The sequence below is a fragment of the Rhinoderma darwinii genome, unplaced genomic scaffold (genome assembly GCF_050947455.1).
Source record: "Rhinoderma darwinii isolate aRhiDar2 unplaced genomic scaffold, aRhiDar2.hap1 Scaffold_886, whole genome shotgun sequence".
Taxonomy (NCBI): Eukaryota; Metazoa; Chordata; class Amphibia; order Anura; family Rhinodermatidae; genus Rhinoderma; species Rhinoderma darwinii.
The window spans coordinates 51,121-78,271 of NW_027464457.1; the positions used below are offsets into that span (position 1 = coordinate 51,121).

General features: G+C 43.2%; 1 protein-coding gene across 1 annotated transcript in view; it reads left to right on the forward strand.

Annotated features, from left to right (window-relative positions):
* LOC142731990 (small conductance calcium-activated potassium channel protein 3-like) overlaps window positions 1–26,928 on the forward strand; it is a gene marked incomplete at its 3' end in the record, with an annotated part of 64,319 nt that extends 37,391 nt beyond the window's left edge. The window contains exon 3 of the mRNA XM_075849477.1: window positions 26,833–26,928. Within this exon, the coding sequence (XP_075705592.1) occupies window positions 26,833–26,928 (96 nt within the window). The remainder of the gene's footprint in view (window positions 1–26,832) is intronic.
* Window positions 26,929–27,151: the final 223 nt, after the last annotated feature.

Here is a 27,151-nt window from a genome sequence, read left to right on the forward strand (position 1 = left end):
ATGTAGGGTACAGTAGTTGTGGGATGGTGTCGGTGTAGGGTACTCTAGTTGTAGGATGGTGTCTATGTAGGGTACAGTAGTTGTGGGATGGTGTCGGTGTAGGGTACTGTAGTTGTAGGATGGTGTCAGTGTAAGGAACATTAGTTGTAGGATGGTGTCGGTGTAGGGTACAGTAGTTGTAGGATGGTGTCAGTGTAGGGTACAGTAGTTGTGGGATGGTGTCAGTGTAGGATACAGTAGTTGTAGGATGGTGTCAGTGTAGGGTACAGTAGTTGTAGGATGGTGTCAGTGTAGGGTTAAGTAGTTGTGGGATGGTGTCAGTGTAGGATACAGTAGTTGTAGGATGGTGTCAGTGTAGGGTACAGTAGTTGTAGGATGGTGTCAGTGTAGGGTACAGTAGTTGGAGGATGGTGTCAGTGTAGGGTACAGTAGTTGTAGGATGGTGTCAGTGTAGGATACAGTAGTTGTAGGATGGTGTCAGTGTAGGGTACAGTAGTTGTAGGATGGTGTCAGTGTACGGTACAATAGTTGTAGGATGGTGTCAGTGTAAGGTACAGTAGTTGTAGCACGGTGTCAGTGTAGGCTACAGTAATTGTAAGATGGTGTCAGTGTAAGGTACAGTAGTTGTAGGATGGTGTCAGTGTAGGCTACAGTAGTTGTAAGATGGTGTCGGTGTGAGGTACAGTAGTTGTAAGATGGTGTCAGTGTACGGTACAGTAAATGTAGGATGGTATCAGTGTAGGGTACAGTAGTTGTAGGATGGTGTCAGTGTAGTGTACAGTAGTTGTAGGATGGTGTCAGTGTAGGGACAGTAGTTGTGGGATGGTGTCGGTGTAGGGTACAGTAGTTGTACGATGGTGTCGGTGTAGGGTATAGTAGTTGTGGGATGGTGTCGGTGTAGGGTACAGTAGTTGTACGATGATGTCAGTGTAGGGTACAGTAGTTGTAGGATGGTGTCGATGTAGGGTACAGTAGTTGTGGGATGGTGTCGGTGTAGGGTACAGTAGTTGTAGGATGGTGTCGATGTAGGGTACAGTAGTTGTGGGATGGTGTCGGTGTAGGGTACTGTAGTTGTAGGATGGTGTCGATGTACGGTACAGTAGTTGTGGGATGGTGTCGATGTAGGGTACAGTAGTTGTGGGATGGTGTCGGTGTAGGGTACTCTAGTTGTAGGATGGTGTCTATGTAGGGTACAGTAGTTGTGGGATGGTGTCGGTGTAGGGTACTGTAGTTGTAGGATGGTGTCAGTGTAAGGAACATTAGTTGTAGGATGGTGTCGGTGTAGGGTACAGTAGTTGTAGGATGGTGTCAGTGTAGGGTACAGTAGTTGTGGGATGGTGTCAGTGTAGGATACAGTAGTTGTAGGATGGTGTCAGTGTAGGGTACAGTAGTTGTAGGATGGTGTCAGTGTAGGGTTAAGTAGTTGTGGGATGGTGTCAGTGTAGGATACAGTAGTTGTAGGATGGTGTCAGTGTAGGGTACAGTAGTTGTAGGATGGTGTCAGTGTAGGGTACAGTAGTTGGAGGATGGTGTCAGTGTAGGGTACAGTAGTTGTAGGATGGTGTCAGTGTAGGATACAGTAGTTGTAGGATGGTGTCAGTGTAGGGTACAGTAGTTGTAGGATGGTGTCAGTGTACGGTACAATAGTTGTAGGATGGTGTCGGTGTAGGGTACAGTAGTTGTAAGATGGTGTCAGTGTAGGGTACAGTAGTTGTAGGACGGTGTCAATGTAAGGTACAGTATTTGTAGGATGGTGTCGGTATAAGGTACAGTAGTTGTAAGATGGTGTCAGTGTAAGGTACAGAAGTTGTAGGACGGTGTCAATGTAGGCTACAGTAGTTGTAGGATGGTGTCAGTGTAAGGTACAGTAGTTGTAGGATGGTGTCAGTGTACGGTACAGTAAATGTAGGATGGTGTCAGTGTAGGGTACAGTAGTTGTAGGATGGGTCAGTGTATGGTACAGTAGTTGTAGGATGGTGTCAGTGTGAGGTGCAGTAGTTGCAGGATGGTGTCAATGTGAGGTGCAGTAGTTCCATGTGCCTCCTGGTTTCTGCTCATCCCGTGTGTGTGTGTGTGTGTGTATATATATATATATATATATATATATATATATATATATATATATAAAAGGAACTAGCTTCTTATCTCATCTCACATTTATGGTCGTCTGGGGGTGATTGCCGTATAGCTCTGTGGTCAGGGGCAGCACTGAGCACTTCACAGCTACGTATAATAACATAGGCTATTCACAGCCGTGCTGACATGTTGATGAGTGTGTATTGGGGGCACGGGGATAGCCGAGGCTCTGTTATATGTACACATTTACAACAGTGGAAACACTAATATAAAACCCACCAGTGTTAAAAATAGTCATGCTCTATTGGGAAGGTTCTTAAAGGGACGTAGCCGGGTGACCTTATTGCTCATACCAGTGATGCAGAACTTTACACCCCTTTCCTGAAGATCCTGGTTATGTGGTTGCCATTCCTAGTGGTTCCTTAGTAGTCTCTGGGAAAATCCTGTGCAGGTAGATATATGCCTATAAAGGAAGATGGCGGCAGTTGTACCTCTCCATTCCCTTTATATGGACACAGCTACCAGCACAGGACATATCTCCCATTGTCTCCTGCAGCTGAAGGTCACAATTCTGAAAACACCCATGTGTACTTTGGGGTTAATACATAATATCCCTAATGGGCTTAAGTTTACGGTGGTGAGAACTTCCCCTATAAATAGTACTGGACAGAGTTCCCCTTCTAAACAGTGCCAGCCACAGTCCATCCTATAACCAGTGGCCGCCAGAGTTTTCTTTATAAGCAGTGTCAGCGTCCCCTTCATGCAGTGGCAGGCAGATACTGTATAAACAGAGCCGCTCGACTTCCACCCCTATAAATAGTGGTCAGAATCTCCCCTATAAAACGTGCCAGCCACGTTCTCCTCTAGAAGGCGTCCCCCCTACACATGGTCGCAGACAGAGTCTCAACTATACACAGTGCTAGCCAGAGTCCCCCATAAAAACAATGCAAGCCAGATACTCTCCCATAAATAGTGGCAGACAAATTCTCCTCTATAAACAGTGCCAGACAAAATCTCCCCTATAAAAATTATCAGTCAGATTCTCTTCTAGAAAACATTGCAGCCACAGTCCCCCTTATAAATAGTGTCAGCCAGAATCTTACCTATACATAGTGGTTAATAAATTCTCCTCTATAAACAGTGCCGGGCAGAATTTTCCATATAAACAGTTTCAGGCACATTCTTATCTATTAACAAAGGCAGCCAGAATCTCCCCTATAAACAGTGGCAGACAAATTCTCCTCTATAGCCAGTGTCAGAAAGAATGTCCCCTACAAACAGTGATAGCCAGATTCCTTCCTATAAACAAAGCCGGATAAAGATCCACTGTTAACAATACCATCCAGTTCCCACCTATAAACAGTGCCGACCAGAAACCCGCCTATAAATAGTTCCAGCCAAAGTCCACCCTATAGACAATGCCGGAGTTCCACCTATAAACAGTGCTAGCCAGAGTGTTACCTATAAACATTGCCAAGAAGAGATCCACTGTAAACAGTGCCTGCCAAAGACCCCCTATAAACATTGTCAGACAGATTCTCCCCTATAAACAGTGTCAGTCAGATTCTCCCCTATAAACAATGTCACATGAATTCTCCTTTATAAAGTGTCAGACATATTCTACAATTATAAGGCTGGATTCACACGAGCATGTTCGGTCCGTAAAGTACAGAACTCAGTGCAGGGAGCCGGGCTCCTAGCATCATAGTTACGTACGATGCTAGGAGTCCCTGCCTCACTGCCGGACAACTGTCCCGTACTATAATCATGTTTTCAGTATGGGACAGTAGTTCCACGGAGAGGCCGGGACACCTAGCGTCACACATAACTATGATGCTAGGAGCCCGGCTCCCGGCAGTGTGTTCGGTCCGGGAAATACATTCCGTACTTTACAGACCGAACATGCTCGTGTGAATCCAGCCTTACAGTGTTAGACAGATTTTCCCCTATAAACAGTGTCAGAAAGATTCTCCTCTATAAACAGTGTCCGGAAGATTCTCCCCTATAAACAGTGTCCGAAAGATTCCCCCCTATAAACAGTGTCCGGAAGATTCTCCCCTATAAACAGTGTCCGGAAGATTCTCCCCTATAAACAGTGTAAGGGGAATTCTCCTCTATAAACAGTGTCAGGGGGGATTCTCTTCTATAAACAGTGTTAGATGGATTCTCTTCTATAAACATTGTCAGATTCACCCCTAGAAACAGTGTCAGGAATATTCTACTCTAAGGGTATGTTCGCACGATTCACAAAATACGTCTGAAAATACGGAGCTGTTTTCAAGGGAAAACAGCTCCTGATTTTCAGACGTTTTTTGAGCAACTCGCGTTTTTCGCGGCGTTTTTTACGGCCGTTTTTGGAGCTTTTTCAATAGAGTCTATGAGAAAACTGCTCCAAAAACGTCCCAAGAAGTGTCCTGCACTTCTTTTGACGAGCCATCATTTTACGCCCGTATTTTGACAGCGACGCGTAAAATGACAGCTCGTCTGCACAGAACATCGTAAGACCCATTGCAAGCAATGGGCAGATGTTTGCCGATGTATTGGAGCAGTTTTTTCAAGCGTAATTCGAGGCGTAAAACGCCTCCATTACGTCTGAAAAGAGGTCGTGTGCACATACCCTAATAACAAAAGACAGATTTCCCATATAAATACTGACGCCCAGAGTTCCCCCTCTAAAAAGTCGCAGCCAGAATTTCCCCTGTAAAACACTGCCGGACAGAATCCCTCTATGAGCACTGCCGGACAGAATCCCTCTATGAGCAGTGCCGGACAGAATCCGTCTATGAGCAGTGCCGGACAGAATCCCTCTATGAGCAGTGCCGGACAGAATCCCTCTATGAGCAGTGCCGGACAGAATCCGTCTATGAGCAGTGCCGGACAGAATCCCTCTATGAGCAGTGCCGGACAGAATCCCTCTATGAGCACTGCCGGACAGAATCCCTCTATGAGCACTGCCGGACAGAATCCCTCTATGAGCACTGCCGGACAGAATCCCTCTATGAGCACTGCCGGGCAGAATCCCTCTATGAACACTGCCGGACAGAATCCCTCTATGAGCACTGCCGGACAGAATCCCTCTATGAACACTGCCAGACAGAATCCCTCTATGAGCACTGCCGGACAGAATCCCTCTATGAACACTGCCGGACAGAATCCCTCTATGAGCACTGCCGGACAGAATCCCTCTATGAACACTGCCGGACAGAATCCCTCTATGAGCACTGCCGGACAGAATCCCTCTACGAACACTGCCGGACAGAATCCCTCTACGAGCACTGCCGGACAGAATCCCTCTACGAGCACTGCCGGACAGAATCCCTCTATGAGCACTGCCGGACAGAATCCCTCTATGAGCAGTGCCGGACATAATCCCTCTATGAACACTGCCGGACAGAATCCCTCTATGAGCACTGCCGGACAGAATCCCTCTATGAGCACTGCCGGACAGAATCCCTCTATGAACACTGCCGGACAGAATCCCTCTATGAGCACTGCCGGACAGAATCCCTCTATGAACACTGCCGGACAGAATCCCTCTATGAGCACTGCCGGACATAATCCCTCTATGAACACTGCCGGACAGAATCCCTCTATGAACACTGCCGGACAGAATCCCTCTATGAACACTGCCGGACAGAATCCCTCTATGAGCACTGCTGGACAGAATCCCTCTATGAGCACTGCCGGACAGAATCCCTCTATGAGCACTGCCGGACAGAATCCCTCTATGAACACTGCCGGACAGAATCCCTCTATGAACACTGCCTGACAGAATCCCTCTATGAACACTGCCGGACAGAATCCCTCTATGAACACTGCCGGACAGAATCCCTCTATGAACACTGCCGGACATAATCCCTCTATGAACACTGCCTGACAGAATCCCTCTATGAACACTGCCTGACAGAATCCCTCTATGAACACTGCCTGACAGAATCCCTCTATGAACACTGCCTGACAGAATCCCTCTATGAACACTGCCGGACAGAATCCCTCTATGAACACTGCCGGACAGAATCCCTCTATGAACACTGCCAGACAGAATCCCTCTATGAGCACTGCTGGACAGAATCCCTCTATGAGCACTGCCTGACAGAATCCCTCTATGAGCAGTGCCGGACAGAATCCCTCTATGAGCACTGCCGGACAGAATCCCTCTATGAGCACTGCCGGACAGAATCCCTCTATGAGCACTGCCGGACAGAATCCCTCTATGAGCACTGCCGGACAGAATCCCTCTATGAGCACTGCCGGACAGAATCCCTCTATGAACACTGCCTGACAGAATCCCTCTATGAACACTGCCGGACAGAATCCCTCTATGAACACTGCCGGACAGAATCCCTCTATGAACACTGCCAGACAGAATCCCTCTATGAGCACTGCTGGACAGAATCCCTCTATGAGCACTGCCTGACAGAATCCCTCTATGAGCAGTGCCGGACAGAATCCCTCTATGAGCACTGCCGGACAGAATCCCTCTATGAGCACTGCCGGACAGAATCCCTCTATGAGCACTGCCGGACAGAATCCCTCTATGAGCACTGCCGGACAGAATCCCTCTATGAGCACTGCCGGACAGAATCCCTCTATGAACACTGCCTGACAGAATCCCTCTATGAGCACTGCCGGACAGAATCCCTCTATGAACACTGCCAGACAGAATCCCTCTATGAGCACTGCCGGACAGAATCCCTCTATAAACACTTCTGGACAGAATCCCTCTATGAACACTGCCGGACAGAATCCCTCTATGAGCACTGCCGGACAGAATCCCTCTATGAGCACTGCCGGACAGAATCCCTCTATGAACACTGCCTGACAGAATCCCTCTATGAACACTGCCTGACAGAATCCCTCTATGAGCACTGCCGGACAGAATCCCTCTATGAGCACTGCCGGACAGAATCCCTCTATGAGCACTGCCGGACAGAATCCCTCTATGAACACTGCCGGACAGAATCCCTCTATGAACACTGCCGGACAGAATCCCTCTATGAACACTGCCAGACAGAATCCCTCTATGAGCACTGCCGGACAGAATCCCTCTATAAACACTTCTGGACAGAATCCCTCTATGAGCACTGCCGGACAGAATCCCTCTATGAACACTGCCGGACAGAATCCCTCTATGAACACTGCCGGACAGAATCCCTCTATAAACACTTCTGGACAGAATCCCTCTATGAGCACTGCCGGACAGAATCCCTCTATAAACACTTCTGGACAGAATCCCTCTATGAGCACTGCCGGACAGAATCCCTCTATGAGCACTGCCGGACAGAATCCCTCTATGAACACTGCCGGACAGAATCCCTCTATAAACACTTCTGGACAGAATCCCTCTATGAGCACTGCCGGACAGAATCCCTCTATGAACACTGCCGGACAGAATCCCTCTACGAACATTGTCAGACATTGTCATAAACATGGGTGCCCAGACTCGACAGATTTGACATTTAGGAGTACTTAGTGACAGCCCTCTGCTGTAATGGCGGCCATATTAATTGTTGACCAGCTTTCCAGGAAAGTGATAAAACTAAGAAAGGCCTGAGCAGAATTTGAGCAGAATTTTTACCATCGGACAGATGGAGGAGACGACTCAAGGACTTACATTTAGGAGTATTTTTGTACCTATAAGGAACCCCATCCCTGCCGCCCCAGACAGCTGACTAGTTATATGTTCGGTCAGATCTCTCCTATCTGCGCTTTGTGCTCATCCCTATCCGTCTATCAGCGGTGAAAAGTTGTTTATATGTAATTAAAGGAACAAACCCTTGGGGTCCATCCACCGAGAGAGGAAGAAATAAAAGTCTGCAGCAGAACAGGAGAAAGATAACGAATCAGGAGGAATCGATGTAAAAGAAACAGCTCCGCTGCCAGGAGAGAGCACAGGGATATAGCGGAGACGCCGAATAGTTAATGAGTAGTGATAGGGCGCGTGAGTGGCCTCTGCTACATGCACCCAGGGGGTACTGACATAGAAACTAAGTGGATGGGGGGGTCGTAGATATTGGTCACATGACTGTAAAGCAGAACTCTGCCCCTAAACATCAGTCACAGATAAATCTCCATACAACTCTGAGACACATTCTGAATATTTTGCTTTACTTATCTTGTACATATTATGAGATCTTATACTCCAGTCACATCCAAAGCTGCATTCAAAACTGTCAGGTGCCACTGAGAATCTGTCGACACTGTGTTGACAGGCCCACCCGTAACACCTTAACTGAGACCCCCATATTACACTGGATTGTACTGGGGGAGATGTAGAACTTATGATTCAAACTACTGTGCTGTGCATGGGGTAAACACTACATCTCCCACAATGTAGCACAGCAGAACATTCTTTGTAAACGCACTGAGCCAGCAGGTATTCCCAGCTATGACAGGAAACCGGAACCCAGCAGAATTGTCAATGTAGCTCTGAGTATGATGGGCTCATACATGATAGGCTTAGATACACCGGCTCAGCAAACAGTATCACACATGATAGGATTAGATACACAGCTCAGCAGACAGTATCACACATGATAGGATTAGATACAGGGCTCAGCAGACAGTAGCACACATGATAGGCTTAGATACATGGCTCAGCAGTCAGTATCACACATGATAGGATTAGATACACAGTTCAGCAGACAGTATCACACATGATAGGATTAGATACACAGCTCAGCAGTCAGTATCACACACGATAGGGTTAGATACACGGCTCAGCAGACAGTATCACACATGATAGGCTTAGATACACGGCTCAGCAGACAGTATCACACATGATAGGCTTAGATACACGGCTCAGCAGACAGTATCACACATGATAGGATTAGATACACGGCTCAGCAGACACATGATAGGCTTAGATACACGGCTCAGCAGACAGTATCACACATGATAGGCTTAGATACACGGCTCAGCAGACAGTATCACACATGATAGGCTTAGATACACGGCTCAGCAGACACATGATAGGCTTAGATACACGGCTCAGCAGACAGTATCACACATGATAGGCTTAGATACACGGCTCAGCAGACAGTATCACACATGATAGGCTTAGATACACGGCTCAGCAGACACATGATAGGCTTAGATACACGGCTCAGCAGACAGTATCACACATGATAGGATTAGATACACGGCTCAGCAGACAGTATCACACATGATAGGATTAGATACACGGCTCAGCAGACACATGATAGGATTAGATACAAGGCTCAGCAGACAGTATTACACATGATAGGCTTAGATACACGGCTCAGCAGACAGTATCACACATGATAGGATTAGATACACAGCTCAGCAGGCAGTATCACACATGATAGGATTAGATACACGGCTCAGCAGACACATGATAGGATTAGATACAAGGCTCAGCAGACAGTATCACACATGATATGATTAGATACACGGCTCAGCAGACAGTATTACACATGATAGGGTTAGATACAGCGGTTCAGCAGACAGTATCACACATGATAGGATTAGATACACGGCTCAGCAGACAGTATCACACATGATAGGCTTAGATACACGGCTCAGCAGACAGTACCGCACACTTCGCGGGGTACACCGGGTGATTTCGGGGCCGCCTGGAGTCTCATTCATTTATGTTATAGTCAAGCTCTTATCTCGAGTCTGCAGTGAAATGACTGAATAAACATGTCCACGTTCACACTGCGGCATCTCACTGGGGACATCACTCCGGGGGGTCAGATCAGAACACCCCCGATGCAGAATATCCACATGACATCAGTTCCAGCAAGTGAACACTAATGGCTGATAACATAGAACAACAGCTTGCACTGATAAAACAAATCCAATGCAATGTGACACAGGGAAAGATCTGACAAGGTTGTATACACTCCTAATATACACAGTGAGGCTATGGTAGGTGGGACCCCCACGATCCCAAAAATCAGCCGATCCCTGTCCTGACCCCTCGGTGGGGAGCCGGCTATTTATGATCAGTCACTCTAAATTGAGATGAATGGAGGTTATGAAAATTTCCGAGTTCTTCCACTAATCCCATAATGTTATTATCAGGAGTGTTCCCTCAGCGGCGGCGGCGGCGGCCAGTGCCCGAACCCTTCCCCCACCCAGCAGATGTATATATATATATCAGGATTTCTATGTGTGTAGAGCCGGATCCTTGTTCACAGATTACAGGATGTACCAAATTACCGGAGATGCGACAGACACGAAACTTATACCCGCTGCGGACATGGAAGACATCAAATACAAACATGATTTACACCAATACCGACATAAAGTATACATTCTACCAAAGGTGGAGTCTCCCTCATATATATATCTCCACCCAAAATACCACCCACCCGTTACATCACTGATATATAATATAATTACACTGTGATCAGACATGAGATCCACACATCTTATATACAGTGACAGCTATTCATCTATTACTACTGACAACCAGCCTGTATATCATGTGTGAGAGGTTGTCACAGCCCCGCCCCCTGTTACTGACATCACTGATATATAATATAATTACATTGTGATCAGACATGAGATCCACACATCTTATATACAGTAACAGCTATTCATCTATTACTACTGACAACCTGCCTGTATATCATGTGTGAGAGGTTGTCACAGCTCCGCCCCCTGTTACTGACATCACTGATATATAATATAACTACACTGTGATCAGACATGAGATCCACACATCTTATATACAGTGACAGCTATTCATCTATTACTACTGACAACCAGCCTGTATATCATGTGTGAGAGGTTGTCACAGCCCCGCCCCCTGTTACTGACATCACTGATATATAATATAATTACACTGTGATCAGACATGAGATCCACACATCTTATATACAGTAACAGCTATTCATCTATTACTACTGACAACCAGCCTGTATATCATGTGTGAGAGGTTGTCACAGCCCCGCCCCCTGTTACTGACATCACTGATATATAATATAATTACATTGTGATCAGACATGAGATCCACACATCTTATATACAGTAACAGCTATTCATCTATTACTACTGACAACCTGCCTGTATATCATGTGTGAGAGGTTGTCACAGCCCCGCCCCCTGTTACTGACATCACTGATATATAATATAATTACATTGTGATCAGACATGAGATCCACACATCTTATATACAGTAACAGCTATTCATCTATTACTACTGACAACCAGCCTGTATATCATGTGTGAGAGGTTGTCACAGCCCCGCCCCCTGTTACTGACATCACTGATATATAATATAATTACACTGTGATCAGACATAAGATCCACACATCTTATATACAGTAACAGCTATTCATCTAATACTACTGACAACCAGCCTGTATATCATGTGTGAGAGGTTGTCACAGCCCCGCCCCCTGTTACTGACATCACTGATATATAATATAATTACATTGTGATCAGACATGAGATCCACACATCTTATATACAGTAACAGCTATTCATCTATTACTACTGACAACCTGCCTGTATATCATGTGTGAGAGGTTGTCACAGCCCCGCCCCCTGTTACTGACATCACTGATATATAATATAATTACATTGTGATCAGACATGAGATCCACACATCTTATATACAGTAACAGCTATTCATCTATTACTACTGACAACCAGCCTGTATATCATGTGTGAGAGGTTGTCACAGCCCCGCCCCCTGTTACTGACATCACTGATATATAATATAATTACATTGTGATCAGACATGAGATCCACACATCTTATATACAGTCACAGCTATTCATCTATTACTACTGACAACCAGCCTGTATATCATGTGTGAGAGGTTGTCACAGCCCCGCCCCCTGTTACTGACATCACTGATATATAATATAATTACATGTGATCAGACATGAGATCCACACATCTTATATACAGTAACAGCTATTCATCTATTACTACTGACAACCAGCCTGTATATCATGTGTGAGAGGTTGTCAGAGCCCCGCCCCCTGTTACTGACATCACTGATATATAATATAATTACACTGTGATCAGACATGAGATCCACACATCTTATATAGAGTAACAGCTATTCATCTATTACTACTGACAACCAGCCTGTATATCATGTGTGAGAGGTTGTCACAGCCCCGCCCCCTGTTACTGACATCACTGATATATAATATAATTACACTGTGATCAGACATGAGATCCACACATCTTATATACAGTAACAGCTATTCATCTATCACTACTGACAACCAGCCTGTATATCATGTGTGAGAGGTTGTCACAGCCCCGCCCCCTGTTACTGACATCACTGATATATAATATAATTACACTGTGATCAGACATGAGATCCACACATCTTATATACAGTCACAGCTATTCATCTATTACTACTGACAACCAGCCTGTATATCATGTGTGAGAGGTTGTCACAGCTCCGCCCCCTGTTACTGACATCACTGATATATAATATAATTACATTGTGATCAGACATGAGATCCACACATCTTATATACAGTAACAGCTATTCATCTATTACTACTGACACCAGCCTGTATATCATGTGTGAGAGGTTGTCACAGCCCCGCCCCCTGTTACTGACATCACTGATATATAATATAATTACACTGTGATCAGACATGAGATCCACACATCTTATATACAGTAACAGCTATTCATCTATCACTACTGACAACCAGCCTGTATATCATGTGTGAGAGGTTGTCACAGCCCCGCCCCCTGTTACTGACATCACTGATATATAATATAATTACACTGTGATCAGACATGAGATCCACACATCTTATATACAGTCACAGCTATTCATCTATTACTACTGACAACCAGCCTGTATATCATGTGTGAGAGGTTGTCACAGCTCCGCCCCCTGTTACTGACATCACTGATATATAATATAATTACATTGTGATCAGACATGAGATCCACACATCTTATATACAGTAACAGCTATTCATCTATTACTACTGACAACCAGCCTGTATATCATGTGTGAGAGGTTGTCACAGCTCCGCCCCCTGTTACTGACATCACTGATATATAATATAATTACACAGTGATCAGACATGAGATCCACACATCTTATATACAGTAACAGCTATTCATCTATTACTACTGACAACCAGCCTGTATATCATGTGTGAGAGGTTGTCACAGCCCCGCCCCCTGTTACTGACATCACTGATATATAATATAATTACACTGTGATCAGACATGAGATCCACACATCTTATATACAGTAACAGCTATTCATCTATTACTACTGACAACCAGCCTGTATATCATGTGTGAGAGGTTGTCACAGCCCCGCCCCCTGTTACTGACATCACTGATATATAATATAATTACACTGTGATCAGACATGAGATCCACACATCTTATATACAGTAACAGCTATTCATCTATTACTACTGACAACCAGCCCGTATATCATGTGTGAGAGGTTGTCACAGCCCCGCCCCCTGTTACTGACATCACTGATATATAATATAATTACACAGTGATCAGACATGAGATCCACACATCTTATATACAGTAACAGCTATTCATCTATTACTACTGACAACCAGCCTGTATATCATGTGTGAGAGGTTGTCACAGCTCCGCCCCCTGTTACTGACATCACTGATATATAATATAATTACACTGTGATCAGACATGAGATCCACACATCTTATATACAGTAACAGCTATTCATCTATTACTACTGACACCAGCCTGTATATCATGTGTGAGAGGTTGTCACAGCCCCGCCCCCTGTTACTGACATCACTGATATATAATATAATTACACAGTGATCAGACATGAGATCCACACATCTTATATACAGTAACAGCTATTCATCTATTACTACTGACAACCAGCCCGTATATCATGTGTGAGAGGTTGTCACAGCCCCGCCCCCTGTTACTGACATCACTGATATATAATATAATTACACAGTGATCAGACATGAGATCCACACATCTTATATACAGTAACAGCTATTCATCTATTACTACTGACAACCAGCCTGTATATCATGTGTGAGAGGTTGTCACAGCCCCGCCCCCTGTTACTGACATCACTGATATATACTATAATTACACAGTGATCAGACATGAGATCCACACATCTTATATACAGTAACAGCTATTCATCTATTACTACTGACAACCAGCCTGTATATCATGTGTGAGAGGTTGTCACAGCCCCGCCCCCTGTTACTGACATCACTGATATATAATATAATTACACTGTGATCAGACATGAGATCCACACATCTTATATACAGTAACAGCTATTCATCTATTACCACTGACAACCAGCCTGTATATCATGTGTGAGAGGTTGTCACAGCCCCGCCCCCTGTTACTGACATCACTGATATATAATATAATTACACTGTGATCAGACATGAGATCCACACATCTTATATACAGTAACAGCTATTCATCTATTACTACTGACAACCAGCCTGTATATCATGTGTGAGAGGTTGTCACAGCTCCGCCCCCTGTTACTGACATCACTGATATATAATATAATTACATTGTGATCAGACATGAGATCCACACATCTTATATACAGTCACAGCTATTCATCTATTACCACTGACAACCAGCCTGTATATCATGTGTGAGAGGTTGTCACAGCCCCGCCCCCTGTTACTGACATCACTGATATATAATATAATTACACTGTGATCAGACATGAGATCCACACACCTTATATACAGTAACAGCTATTCATCTATTACTACTGACAACCAGCCTGTATATCATGTGTGAGAGGTTGTCACAGCCCCGCCCCCTGTTACTGACATCACTGATATATAATTACACTGTGATCAGACATGAGATCCACACATCTTATATACAGTAACAGCTATTCATCTATTACTACTGACAACCAGCCTGTATATCATGTGTGAGAGGTTGTCACAGCCCCGCCCCGTTACTGACATCACTGATATATAATATAATTACATGTGATCAGACATGAGATCCACACATCTTATATACAGTGACAGCTATTCATCTATTACTACTGACAACCAGCCTGTATATCATGTGTGAGAGGTTGTCACAGCCCCGCCCCCTGTTACTGACATCACTGATATATAATTACACTGTGATCAGACATGAGATCCACTCCTCAATTGCCTCCCCTTATATCAGTCCATCTATTGCCGATCACTGACTCCTCAATTGCCTCCCCTTATATCAGTCCATCTATTGCCGATCACTGACTCCTCAATTGCCACCACTTATATCAGTCCATCTATTGCTGATCACTGATTCCTCAATTGCCACCAGTTTTATCAGTCCATCTATTGCTGATTACTGATTCCTCAATTGCCACCACTTTTATCAGTCCAACTTTGCCCTTGGCCCTTTCATTTGCTCTTATACTTACCTAACCATTAACTCTCAGCCCCATCTATTTGTCCATCTTCCACCAGTCACTGACTCCTCAGTTGCTACTACTTGTCAGTCCACCTATTGCTATTCACTGACTCCTAAACTTCCTCCACTCACATCATGGCAATACTGCTGGTGGCCTTCTCATTCCCTCACATCCACTTTTGTGAGTCCAACTACTTATGGTCCCATCGTCAACCGTACATCTACCAGTGGCTACCAACTCGTCAATTGTCACCACTCATACCGGGCCTTTTCATCAAATCACTCCCCGTTCCATAAACCTCTTGTCCATTTCTTATTTAATCCCACCCATCCTGCAGTGGTAATTAAATCCTCTATTCCACCACACCTTCCGCTGGTCACCTTCTTGATTTACTCTCTTATTTGTCCGTTTATCCCGTCACAATCTTCATGTCCAACTGGCACTACTGTTGAGATCTAGATCTTTTTAGCTGTGCCAAGAAGGCCTGAAGAAGAGCAAATGTCTCACCGACCATCAGTGATGAGAGATATCAACTTTATTATGGCTAACCTTTAGATGTCCTTAGATAAAATATCAATTCAACGTCCCAATGGATCATCCAGGTTATTATTTTTAGCCATTTGTTGGAGAGTGAAGGTTGTTCTTGCTTTTACCCACCAATCCTGAAAATGATCAATGAACTTTTTGGATGAACTCATTTGTGTGGGGCGTCACGGACAATACAGGTTTCTATGTCTTTGGCTACATAACCAGTCTTCGATAAGCTGGTAGATGTTCCTCTAATACCTGTGGTCAGGCCTTCAGTCTTTATCACTTTGCAACGACCATTTTTATTAGCTTTACTAGCCCCTTATTGACACTTTTTGATGCCCCTCTGACCAGACAGGACATGTGAAGTGCAGCAGATAAAGGTTTCCCCATATTTTTCTTTACACTAGTTTGTTTCTTTAAGAATCCCTACCAGCCGGTCTTCTCACATAATCCGGTCGTCAGTCTATTTTCCAGCTCCTGAATGTAGAACGAAATCGAATCAGACAACGAGTGATGTATTTTCCTGTAAGACCAGTGTGTGGTTTTTTTTCCCTGTGGCTTCACTCAAGGCTGAATGTGTTAGTAATCACTTCTGTATTGTGTAACACGCGGCGGGTGACTCACGACAGGTCACATCGAAGACGCGCTCCCCCATGTCGACTAAACCGTGTTCACGTAGTTACATCTGCATCCATCCAACCTGTCCTTGTAATGTAAATTATTCGGAGATTATTCTGTATAGAACCCAGAAACCGGCATCTCTGTGCAATGAGCTGCATCGACACGTCTGAAGTGTCAGCTCTTCCTAGATCGCCTTCATATTTTGTGTTCTCCTTGCTCACTAAAGCATAGATGTATCCGACGAAATTCTTCTGTGATCTTTTGACTTGCGTTATCTCCCATTTTCCCTTAAAACGTGTATATTTTAAGGGAGGTTATGTAATTAAAGGGGAATTCCACTAATATTTATCTTTTCAATGCTATGGACCTGTCATAGAATAATATTTGTGAGGGTTCGTGCTGCACTATTGGGAGCATGGCATAGAGCAGCACTGAGGAGGTTCCCCAAGTCCTTTCTTCTTAGGATTGATGGGGGTCCGAACTTACAGGAACTGTCAGGCAAAGAAGGCTGGACACCTAACCATAGATCACTACGCCACATACCATTATACCCAATGCTTAGAGGTAGTGGTACTGAAAGGAAGAAAAACATAGTCACTTTTTAACCATATCACACCTTGAATTTAAAGAAAAAAATAAAAAATTTTCAGATAGTACCGGAAAAAGGGAAATTCAACGTAAAGCATCTTCTTGGTGGAGTGCTGTAAATGTTCAAACTCATAGACTGCCACTGAGAAGTTTAGTCATGTCAGTAACAGGGGGCGTGGCTGTGACAACCTCTCAGTAACAGGAGGTGGGGCTGTGACAACCTCTCACACATGATATACAGGCTGGTTGTCAGTAGTAATAGATGAATAGCTGTTACTGTATATAAGATGTGTGGATCTCATGTCTGATCACATGTAATTATATTATATATCAGTGATGTCAGTAACAGGGGGCGGAGCTGTGACAACCTCTCACACATGATATACAGGCTGGTTGTCAGTAGTAATAGATGAATAGCTGTGACTGTATATAAGATGTGTGGATCTCATGTCTGATCACAGTGTAATTATATTATATATCAGTGATGTCAGTAACAGGGGCGGGGCTGTGACAACCTCTCACACATGATATACAGGCTGGTTGTCAGTAGTAATAGATGAATAGCTGTTACTGTATATAAGATGTGTGGATCTCATGTCTGATCACAATGTAATTATATTATATATCAGTGATGTCAGTAACAGGGGCGGAGCTGTAACAACCTCTCACACATGATACACAGGCTGGTTGTCAGTAGTAATAGATGAATAGCTGTTACTGTATATAAGATGTGTGGATCTCATGTCTGATCACAATGTAATTATATTATATATCAGTGATGTCAGTAACAGGGGGCGGGGCTGTGACAACCTCTCACACATGATATACAGGCTGGTTGTCAGTAGTAATAGATGAATAGCTGTTACTGTATATAAGATGTGTGGATCTCATGTCTGATCACAGTGTAATTATATTATATATCAGTGATGTCAGTAACAGGGGGCGGAGCTGTGACAACCTCTCACACACGATATACAGGCTGGTTGTCAGTAGTAATAGATGAATAGCTGTTACTGTATATAAGATGTGTGGATCTCATGTCTGATCACAATGTAATTATATTATATATCAGTGATGTCAGTAACAGGGGGCGGGGCTGTGACAACCTCTCACACATGATATACAGGCTGGTTGTCAGTAGTAATAGATGAATAGCTGTTACTGTATATAAGATGTGTGGATCTCATGTCTGATCACAGTGTAATTATATTATATATCAGTGATGTCAGTAACAGGGGGCGGGGCTGTGACAACCTCTCACACATGATATACAGGCTGGTTGTCAGTAGTAATAGATGAATAGCTGTTACTGTATATAAGATGTGTGGATCTCATGTCTGATCACATGTAATTATATTATATATCAGTGATGTCAGTAACAGGGGGCGGGGCTGTGACAACCGCTCACACATGATATACAGGCTGGTTGTCAGTAGTAATAGATGAATAGCTGTTACTGTATATAAGATGTGTGGATCTCATGTCTGATCACAGTGTAATTATATTATATATCAGTGATGTCAGTAACAGGGGGCGGGGCTGTGACAACCTCTCACACATGATATACAGGCTGGTTGTCAGTAGTAATAGATGAATAGCTGTTACTGTATATAAGATGTGTGGATCTCATGTCTGATCACAGTGTAATTATATTATATATCAGTGATGTCAGTAACAGGGGGCGGAGCTGTGACAACCTCTCACACATGATATACAGGCAGGTTGTCAGTAGTAATAGATGAATAGCTGTTACTGTATATAAGATGTGTGGATCTCATGTCTGATCACAGTGTAATTATATTATATATCAGTGATGTCAGTAACAGGGGGCGGAGCTGTGACAACCTCTCACACACGATATACAGGCTGGTTGTCAGTAGTAATAGATGAATAGCTGTTACTGTATATAAGATGTGTGGATCTCATGTCTGATCACAATGTAATTATATTATATATCAGTGATGTCAGTAACAGGGGGCGGGGCTGTGACAACCTCTCACACATGATATACAGGCTGGTTGTCAGTAGTAATAGATGAATAGCTGTTACTGTATATAAGATGTGTGGATCTCATGTCTGATCACAATGTAATTATATTATATATCAGTGATGTCAGTAACAGGGGGCGGGGCTGTGACAACCTCTCACACATGATATACAGGCTGGTTGTCAGTAGTAATAGATGAATAGCTGTTACTGTATATAAGATGTGTGGATCTCATGTCTGATCACATGTAATTATATTATATATCAGTGATGTCAGTAACAGGGGGCGTGGCTGTGACAACCGCTCACACATGATATACAGGCTGGTTGTCAGTAGTAATAGATGAATAGCTGTTACTGTATATAAGATGTGTGGATCTCATGTCTGATCACAGTGTAATTATATTATATATCAGTGATGTCAGTAACAGGGGGCGGGGCTGTGACAACCTCTCACACATGATATACAGGCTGGTTGTCAGTAGTAATAGATGAATAGCTGTTACTGTATATAAGATGTGTGGATCTCATGTCTGATCACAGTGTAATTATATTATATATCAGTGATGTCAGTAACAGGGGGCGGAGCTGTGACAACCTCTCACACATGATATACAGGCAGGTTGTCAGTAGTAATAGATGAATAGCTGTTACTGTATATAAGATGTGTGGATCTCATGTCTGATCACAATGTAATTATATTATATATCAGTGATGTCAGTAACAGGGGGAGGGGCTGTGACAACCTCTCACAGATGATATACAGGCTGGTTGTCAGTAGTAATAGATGAATAGCTGTGACTGTATATAAGATGTGTGGATCTCATGTCTGATCACAGTGTAATTATATTATATATCAGTGATGTCAGTAACAGGGGGTGGGGCTGTGACAACCTCTCACACATGATATACAGGCGGGTTGTCAGTAGTAATAGATGAATAGCTGTTACTGTATATAAGATGTGTGGATCTCATGTCTGATCACAGTGTAATTATATTATATATCAGTGATGTCAGTAACAGGGGGCGGGGCTGTGACAACCTCTCACACATGATATACAGGCTGGTTGTCAGTAGTAATAGATGAATAGCTGTTACTGTATATAAGATGTGTGGATCTCATGTCTGATCACAGTGTAATTATATTATATATCAGTGATGTCAGTAACAGGGGGTGGGGCTGTGACAACCTCTCACACATGATATACAGGCTGGTTGTCAGTAGTAATAGATGAATAGCTGTTACTGTATATAAGATGTGTGGATCTCATGTCTGATCACAGTGTAATTATATTATATATCAGTGATGTCAGTAACAGGGGGCGGGGCTGTGACAACCTCTCACACATGAGATACAGGCTGGTTGTCAGTAGTAATAGATGAATAGCTGTTACTGTATATAAGATGTGTGGATCTCATGTCTGATCACAATGTAATTATATTATATATCAGTGATGTCAGTAACAGGGGGCGGGGCTGTGACAACCTCTCACACATGATATACAGGCTGGTTGTCAGTAGTAATAGATGAATAGCTGTTCCTGTATATAAGATGTGTGGATCTCATGTCTGATCACAATGTAATTATATTATATATCAGTGATGTCAGTAACAGGGGGCGGAGCTGTGACAACCTCTCACACATGATATACAGGCTGGTTGTCAGTAGTAATAGATGAATAGCTGTGACTGTATATAAGATGTGTGGATCTCATGTCTGATCACAATGTAATTATATTATATATCAGAGATGTCAGTAACAGGGGGCGGGGCTGTGACAACCTCTCACACATGATATACAGGCTGGTTGTCAGTAGTAATAGATGAATAGCTGTTACTGTATATAAGATGTGTGGATCTCATGTCTGATCACATGTAATTATATTATATATCAGTGATGTCAGTAACAGGGGGCGGGGCTGTGACAACCTCTCACACATGATATACAGGCTGGTTGTCAGTAGTAATAGATGAATAGCTGTCACTGTATATAAGATGTGTGGATCTCATGTCTGATCACAGTGTAATTATATTATATATCAGTGATGTCAGTAACAGGGGGCGGAGCTGTGACAACCTCTCACACATGATATACAGGCTGGTTGTCAGTAGTAATAGATGAATAGCTGTTACTGTATATAAGATGTGTGGATCTCATGTCTGATCACATGTAATTATATTATATATCAGTGATGTCAGTAACAGGGGGCGGGGCTGTGACAACCTCTCACACATGATATACAGGCTGGTTGTCAGTAGTAATAGATGAATAGCTGTGACTGTATATAAGATGTGTGGATCTCATGTCTGATCACAGTGTAATTATATTATATATCAGTGATGTCAGTAACAGGGGGCGGAGCTGTGACAACCTCTCACACATGATATACAGGCTGGTTGTCAGTAGTAATAGATGAATAGCTGTTACTGTATATAAGATGTGTGGATCTCATGTCTGATCACAGTGTAATTATATTATATATCAGTGATGTCAGTAACAGGGGGCGGAGCTGTGACAACCTCTCACACATGATATACAGGCTGGTTGTCAGTAGTAATAGATGAATAGCTGTGACTGTATATAAGATGTGTGGATCTCATGTCTGATCACAATGTAATTATATTATATATCAGAGATGTCAGTAACAGGGGGCGGGGCTGTGACAACCTCTCACACATGATATACAGGCTGGTTGTCAGTAGTAATAGATGAATAGCTGTTACTGTATATAAGATGTGTGGATCTCATGTCTGATCACATGTAATTATATTATATATCAGTGATGTCAGTAACAGGGGGCGGGGCTGTGACAACCTCTCACACATGATATACAGGCTGGTTGTCAGTAGTAATAGATGAATAGCTGTCACTGTATATAAGATGTGTGGATCTCATGTCTGATCACAGTGTAATTATATTATATATCAGTGATGTCAGTAACAGGGGGCGGAGCTGTGACAACCTCTCACACATGATATACAGGCTGGTTGTCAGTAGTAATAGATGAATAGCTGTTACTGTATATAAGATGTGTGGATCTCATGTCTGATCACAGTGTAATTATATTATATATCAGTGATGTCAGTAACAGGGGGCGGAGCTGTGACAACCTCTCACACATGATATACAGGCTGGTTGTCAGTAGTAATAGATGAATAGCTGTGACTGTATATAAGATGTGTGGATCTCATGTCTGATCACAATGTAATTATATTATATATCAGAGATGTCAGTAACAGGGGGCGGGGCTGTGACAACCTCTCACACATGATATACAGGCTGGTTGTCAGTAGTAATAGATGAATAGCTGTTACTGTATATAAGATGTGTGGATCTCATGTCTGATCACATGTAATTATATTATATATCAGTGATGTCAGTAACAGGGGGCGGGGCTGTGACAACCTCTCACACATGATATACAGGCTGGTTGTCAGTAGTAATAGATGAATAGCTGTCACTGTATATAAGATGTGTGGATCTCATGTCTGATCACAGTGTAATTATATTATATATCAGTGATGTCAGTAACAGGGGGCGGAGCTGTGACAACCTCTCACACATGATATACAGGCTGGTTGTCAGTAGTAATAGATGAATAGCTGTTACTGTATATAAGATGTGTGGATCTCATGTCTGATCACATGTAATTATATTATATATCAGTGATGTCAGTAACAGGGGGCGGAGCTGTGACAACCTCTCACACATGATATACAGGCTGGTTGTCAGTAGTAATAGATGAATAGCTGTTACTGTATATAAGATGTGTGGATCTCATGTCTGATCACAGTGTAATTATATTATATATCAGTGATGTCAGTAACAGGGGGCGGGGCTGTGACAACCTCTCACACATGATATACAGGCTGGTTGTCAGTAGTAATAGATGAATAGCTGTTACTGTATATAAGATGTGTGGATCTCATGTCTGATCACAATGTAATTATATTATATATCAGTGATGTCAGTAACAGGGGGCGGGGCTGTGACAACCTCTCACACATGATATACAGGCTGGTTGTCAGTAGTAATAGATGAATAGCTGTTACTGTATATAAGATGTGTGGATCTCATGTCTGATCACATGTAATTATATTATATATCAGTGATGTCAGTAACAGGGGGCGGGGCTGTGACAACCTCTCACACATGATATACAGGCTGGTTGTCAGTAGTAATAGATGAATAGCTGTCACTGTAGTATATGGTGTATGGATTTCATGAACAGAAGAATTGATTATTTGTGTGTGTGTGTGTGTGTGTGTGTGTGTGTGTGTGTGTGTGTGTGTGTGTGTGTGTGTGCGTGCGTGCGTGTGTGTGTCTACATATATATATATATATATACTTATGATATTAGTTTTATTTTAGGTTAATATGAGTCAAGTCGTAGAAAGAACAAAATAATAGTTTCCTGTATGGGCGGAGAGTGATGGCCACAGCAGAGATCTTTCTTTCCCCACCGAGATCTGTTCTCTGGGCCTCCGCATTTTTTTCCAGGACCGTTCCTTTAATTTGTAATTAATAATGCCCTTTAATTGCTGCTGTATGGAGATTGTTGTACATTGTTATAGGATATAATAGAACAGCTTGGTTTCCAGAACACTTTACTGATCGGAACAAAACATATTCTTTAATTCTTCATATAGAATTTTAGAACAGGCAGAACAAAGTGGGAAGGAGAAGACCTGAAATCAAACAGAGAAGTAGCAGCGACTTCTCCAAAAAGGAAAGAACATGAGTATTTCCTCTAATGACTCTTAATTAGATGGCCGGTGGGCAGCGTGCGATGGGCTCGAAAAAGTGCCAGAGCGTTATCCCGGACTTAAAAAGGCACAGCGACCCCAATATTAGGGAACACATCCCAAAGTGCCAGTCAGGGAGCGGCAAAATAGCATTCCACGTATGCCCCGCTCTTAGTCAATGCACAAGGTGACCATGAACAAGAGGGTAACATGCCAGGATGAGTCCAGCTTCTTCAGAGTCAATGGGCAGGAATCTTCTGAAATCTTAAACATAGTGAGACGCAAAGTGCCAGTCAGGGGCCAGAAAAGAGTCAGTCAGAGAGTCCGGACAGAAGAGACGTGCCATGTAACCGCTCTCTTGGCTGCGTTGATTATCTCAGAAATCACAGAGAGGAGCTCTTTCTAGTCTCTTCCTGGTATTTTGGGAGGCAGTTTAGTGGATACAATTGTGCCCTTTTCTAAGGGCATCTAAACGGTACATATTTCCCATAAATCAATAGTACAAGGGACGATAAGAAACTTTGTAATATATCTTATTACAGGAAAATCTAGTGCTGGATACACAGATACAGCAGTAATGAGAAGTAAATGCTGTCGTCGTCCCCCCCCCCATGCTGCTGCTGCTTCTAGTAAGTGTTATATCTCACCCTAGTCCTGGATTCACTGCTACACTGCTCATTACTGCGGGTCAATGTCCTGCATGCTGCTTCTAGTAAGTGTTATATTTCACCCAGTTGCTGGATTCACAGCTACACTGATCATTACTGCGGTATAATGCCCTCCGTGCTGTTGCTGCTTCTAGTAAGTGCTATATCTCACCCTAGTGCTGGATTCACTGCTACACTTCTCAGTACTGCTGTACAATGTCCTGCATGCTGCTGCTTCTAGTAAGTGTTATATTTCACCCAGTTGCTGGATTCACAGCTACACTGATCATTACTGCGGTATAATGCCCTCCGTGCTGTTGCTGCTTCTAGTAAGTGCTATATCTCACCCTAGTGCTGGATTCACAACTACACTGCTCATTACTGCTGTATAAAGTCCTCCATGCTGCTGCTGCTTCTAGTAAGTGTTATATTTCACCCAGTTGCTGGATTCACAGCTACACTGATCATTACTGCTGTATAATGCCCTCTGTGCTGTTGCTGCTTCTAGTAAGTGTTATATCTCACCCTAGTGCTGATTTCACAGCTACACTGCTCATTACTGCTGTACAATGTCCTCTATGCTTCTGGAACTTCTAGTAAGTGTTATATCTTACACCAGTGCTGGATTCACAGCTACACTACTCATTACTGCTGTATAATGTCCTCCATGCTGCTGCAGCTTCTATAGTATGATAGATAGAGATAGGGGATTAGGAGCTTCTCTTTTTTTTGTATGCTGTGTATGGGAGACATCATAGCAGCTAGCTTTTTATAATTTTGGAGTGGAGCTCAGGGAAAATTGACAATTAGAGAGCCTGCAGAAGGGAAAGCTTCTGATAAATTGCATATACAAGTTATATAATGGTCAGATATAGTATTATTCCTCATGTACACACACATGACATTATTTTGAAAAGTCACCTGAAAGGTATAGGTATGCTTTAAGGCATCTATAAGATGTAATAGATGTGAAGGGTCCGTCTTAATGATGGGCTCCCAAAGACTGGCAGAAATTAGAACCAAAAATCTCAACACCTGTCAATCACTGTTATATAATGGAAATCCAGTCCCCTGTATCTAGGATCTCTATGATAACTGAAAAGAAGGTGTTAACAAGCAGCAGCTCTGTGTCAATTTCTTTGCTTTACTACCCTTGATTGATATCACATATCATACTCTAGTCACATCCAAAGCTGTATTTAAAAAAAGTAAATAGCCTGATTCTTGGAATCCATCAACACTGTACTGACAGATACCCCTCTAACAGCTTTGGAGGGCTGAAACACCAGACTGCACTTTAATGTATTTCATTCTGGGAGATGTAGCTCTATTTCTAGACTACTATACCATTCCTGATGTGAACACTACATCTACCACAATGCACCATATCAGTGAATCCTCTGTGCAGTCAATAAACATGTAACGACACCAGAAAGATGTGAGACTGTTAAGTCTTAATGCAAACGGGGCCAACAGCAGAATTTTGAATGCAGCTTTGGATGTGACTGGAGTATAATACCAGTACACAATAGGTAAAACAGATTAATATCGTAAGGTCCGACAATGCTTTAAAGGAGCTGTTAAAAATGTCATTTTGATCAAGTTCCAGATGAGATTTACACTGGGTGTCTGGTTTACAACAAGTCTTCCTCTTTCTGCAGTCGAGATTTAAAGCTTTCTGGAAAAACTGCTTCAATTTCTTAATTTCTCTACCGCATTATGATCTCATAGTAACCACTAGAGGTACATCTGTAATTCATCTTGTAGACAGGCCTTCCATGTACAGACACTGGCGTTCCCTGCCCGCAGACTCTGCCCATAGTGGAGGCAGCAGGGATCTGCTCCTTTAAATCCTCTCTCCTGACACACCCTTTAGGTTTAGGGCAAGACGGGCTACAGGGTGCACCTGCTAAATGGCTCTGCAAATCTTCAAATTGGGGGGTTGAACAGGCGGTATGCACTATAAAATAGTCTTCTTGGCCAATGAGAAGAGTCGAAAGGACTTGCCAACTGTGAATTTTGAATGGTGCTTCTGATTGGCCGAAAGGGTTTATGGCGTATTTGCATACATTGCATTGAACGCACAGCCTATTATTAGGTCATGTGACACCATGGCCACCATTATAGCTTCCACTGGAGTGGCCGTGATACATCCCCCGCTCCTATATAGCTATATACCAGGACAACGTCCCATTACAGGTATACGGTGCACACTCTTGTGGCTTCTGGTTTGCTCTTTAGCCTCACTCTTTCTTTTTCCCCTTACAGGACTCAATGTTTTCTCTGGCCCTGAAATGCCTTATAAGTTTATCATCCATCATTCTGCTGGGACTGATCATTGCTTATCATGCACGAGAGGTGCAGGTAGGTGACCCTGTTATATGTCTACCGCTCCTGTAATTGTCCTGTCATTATTATCCCCTTATCACATGACATTGCTCAAAAATGTACCCTGCCCCCTTTTCTCAGTAGTTGTCTGAAGGGCCAGCCATTTGTTGGTGCCCTGTGTCTTACCTTCTGTTGGTGTCTTTTCCCAGATGGTGTACAGTCATACAGAGTACAAATGACTATACCAAACAGCATAATT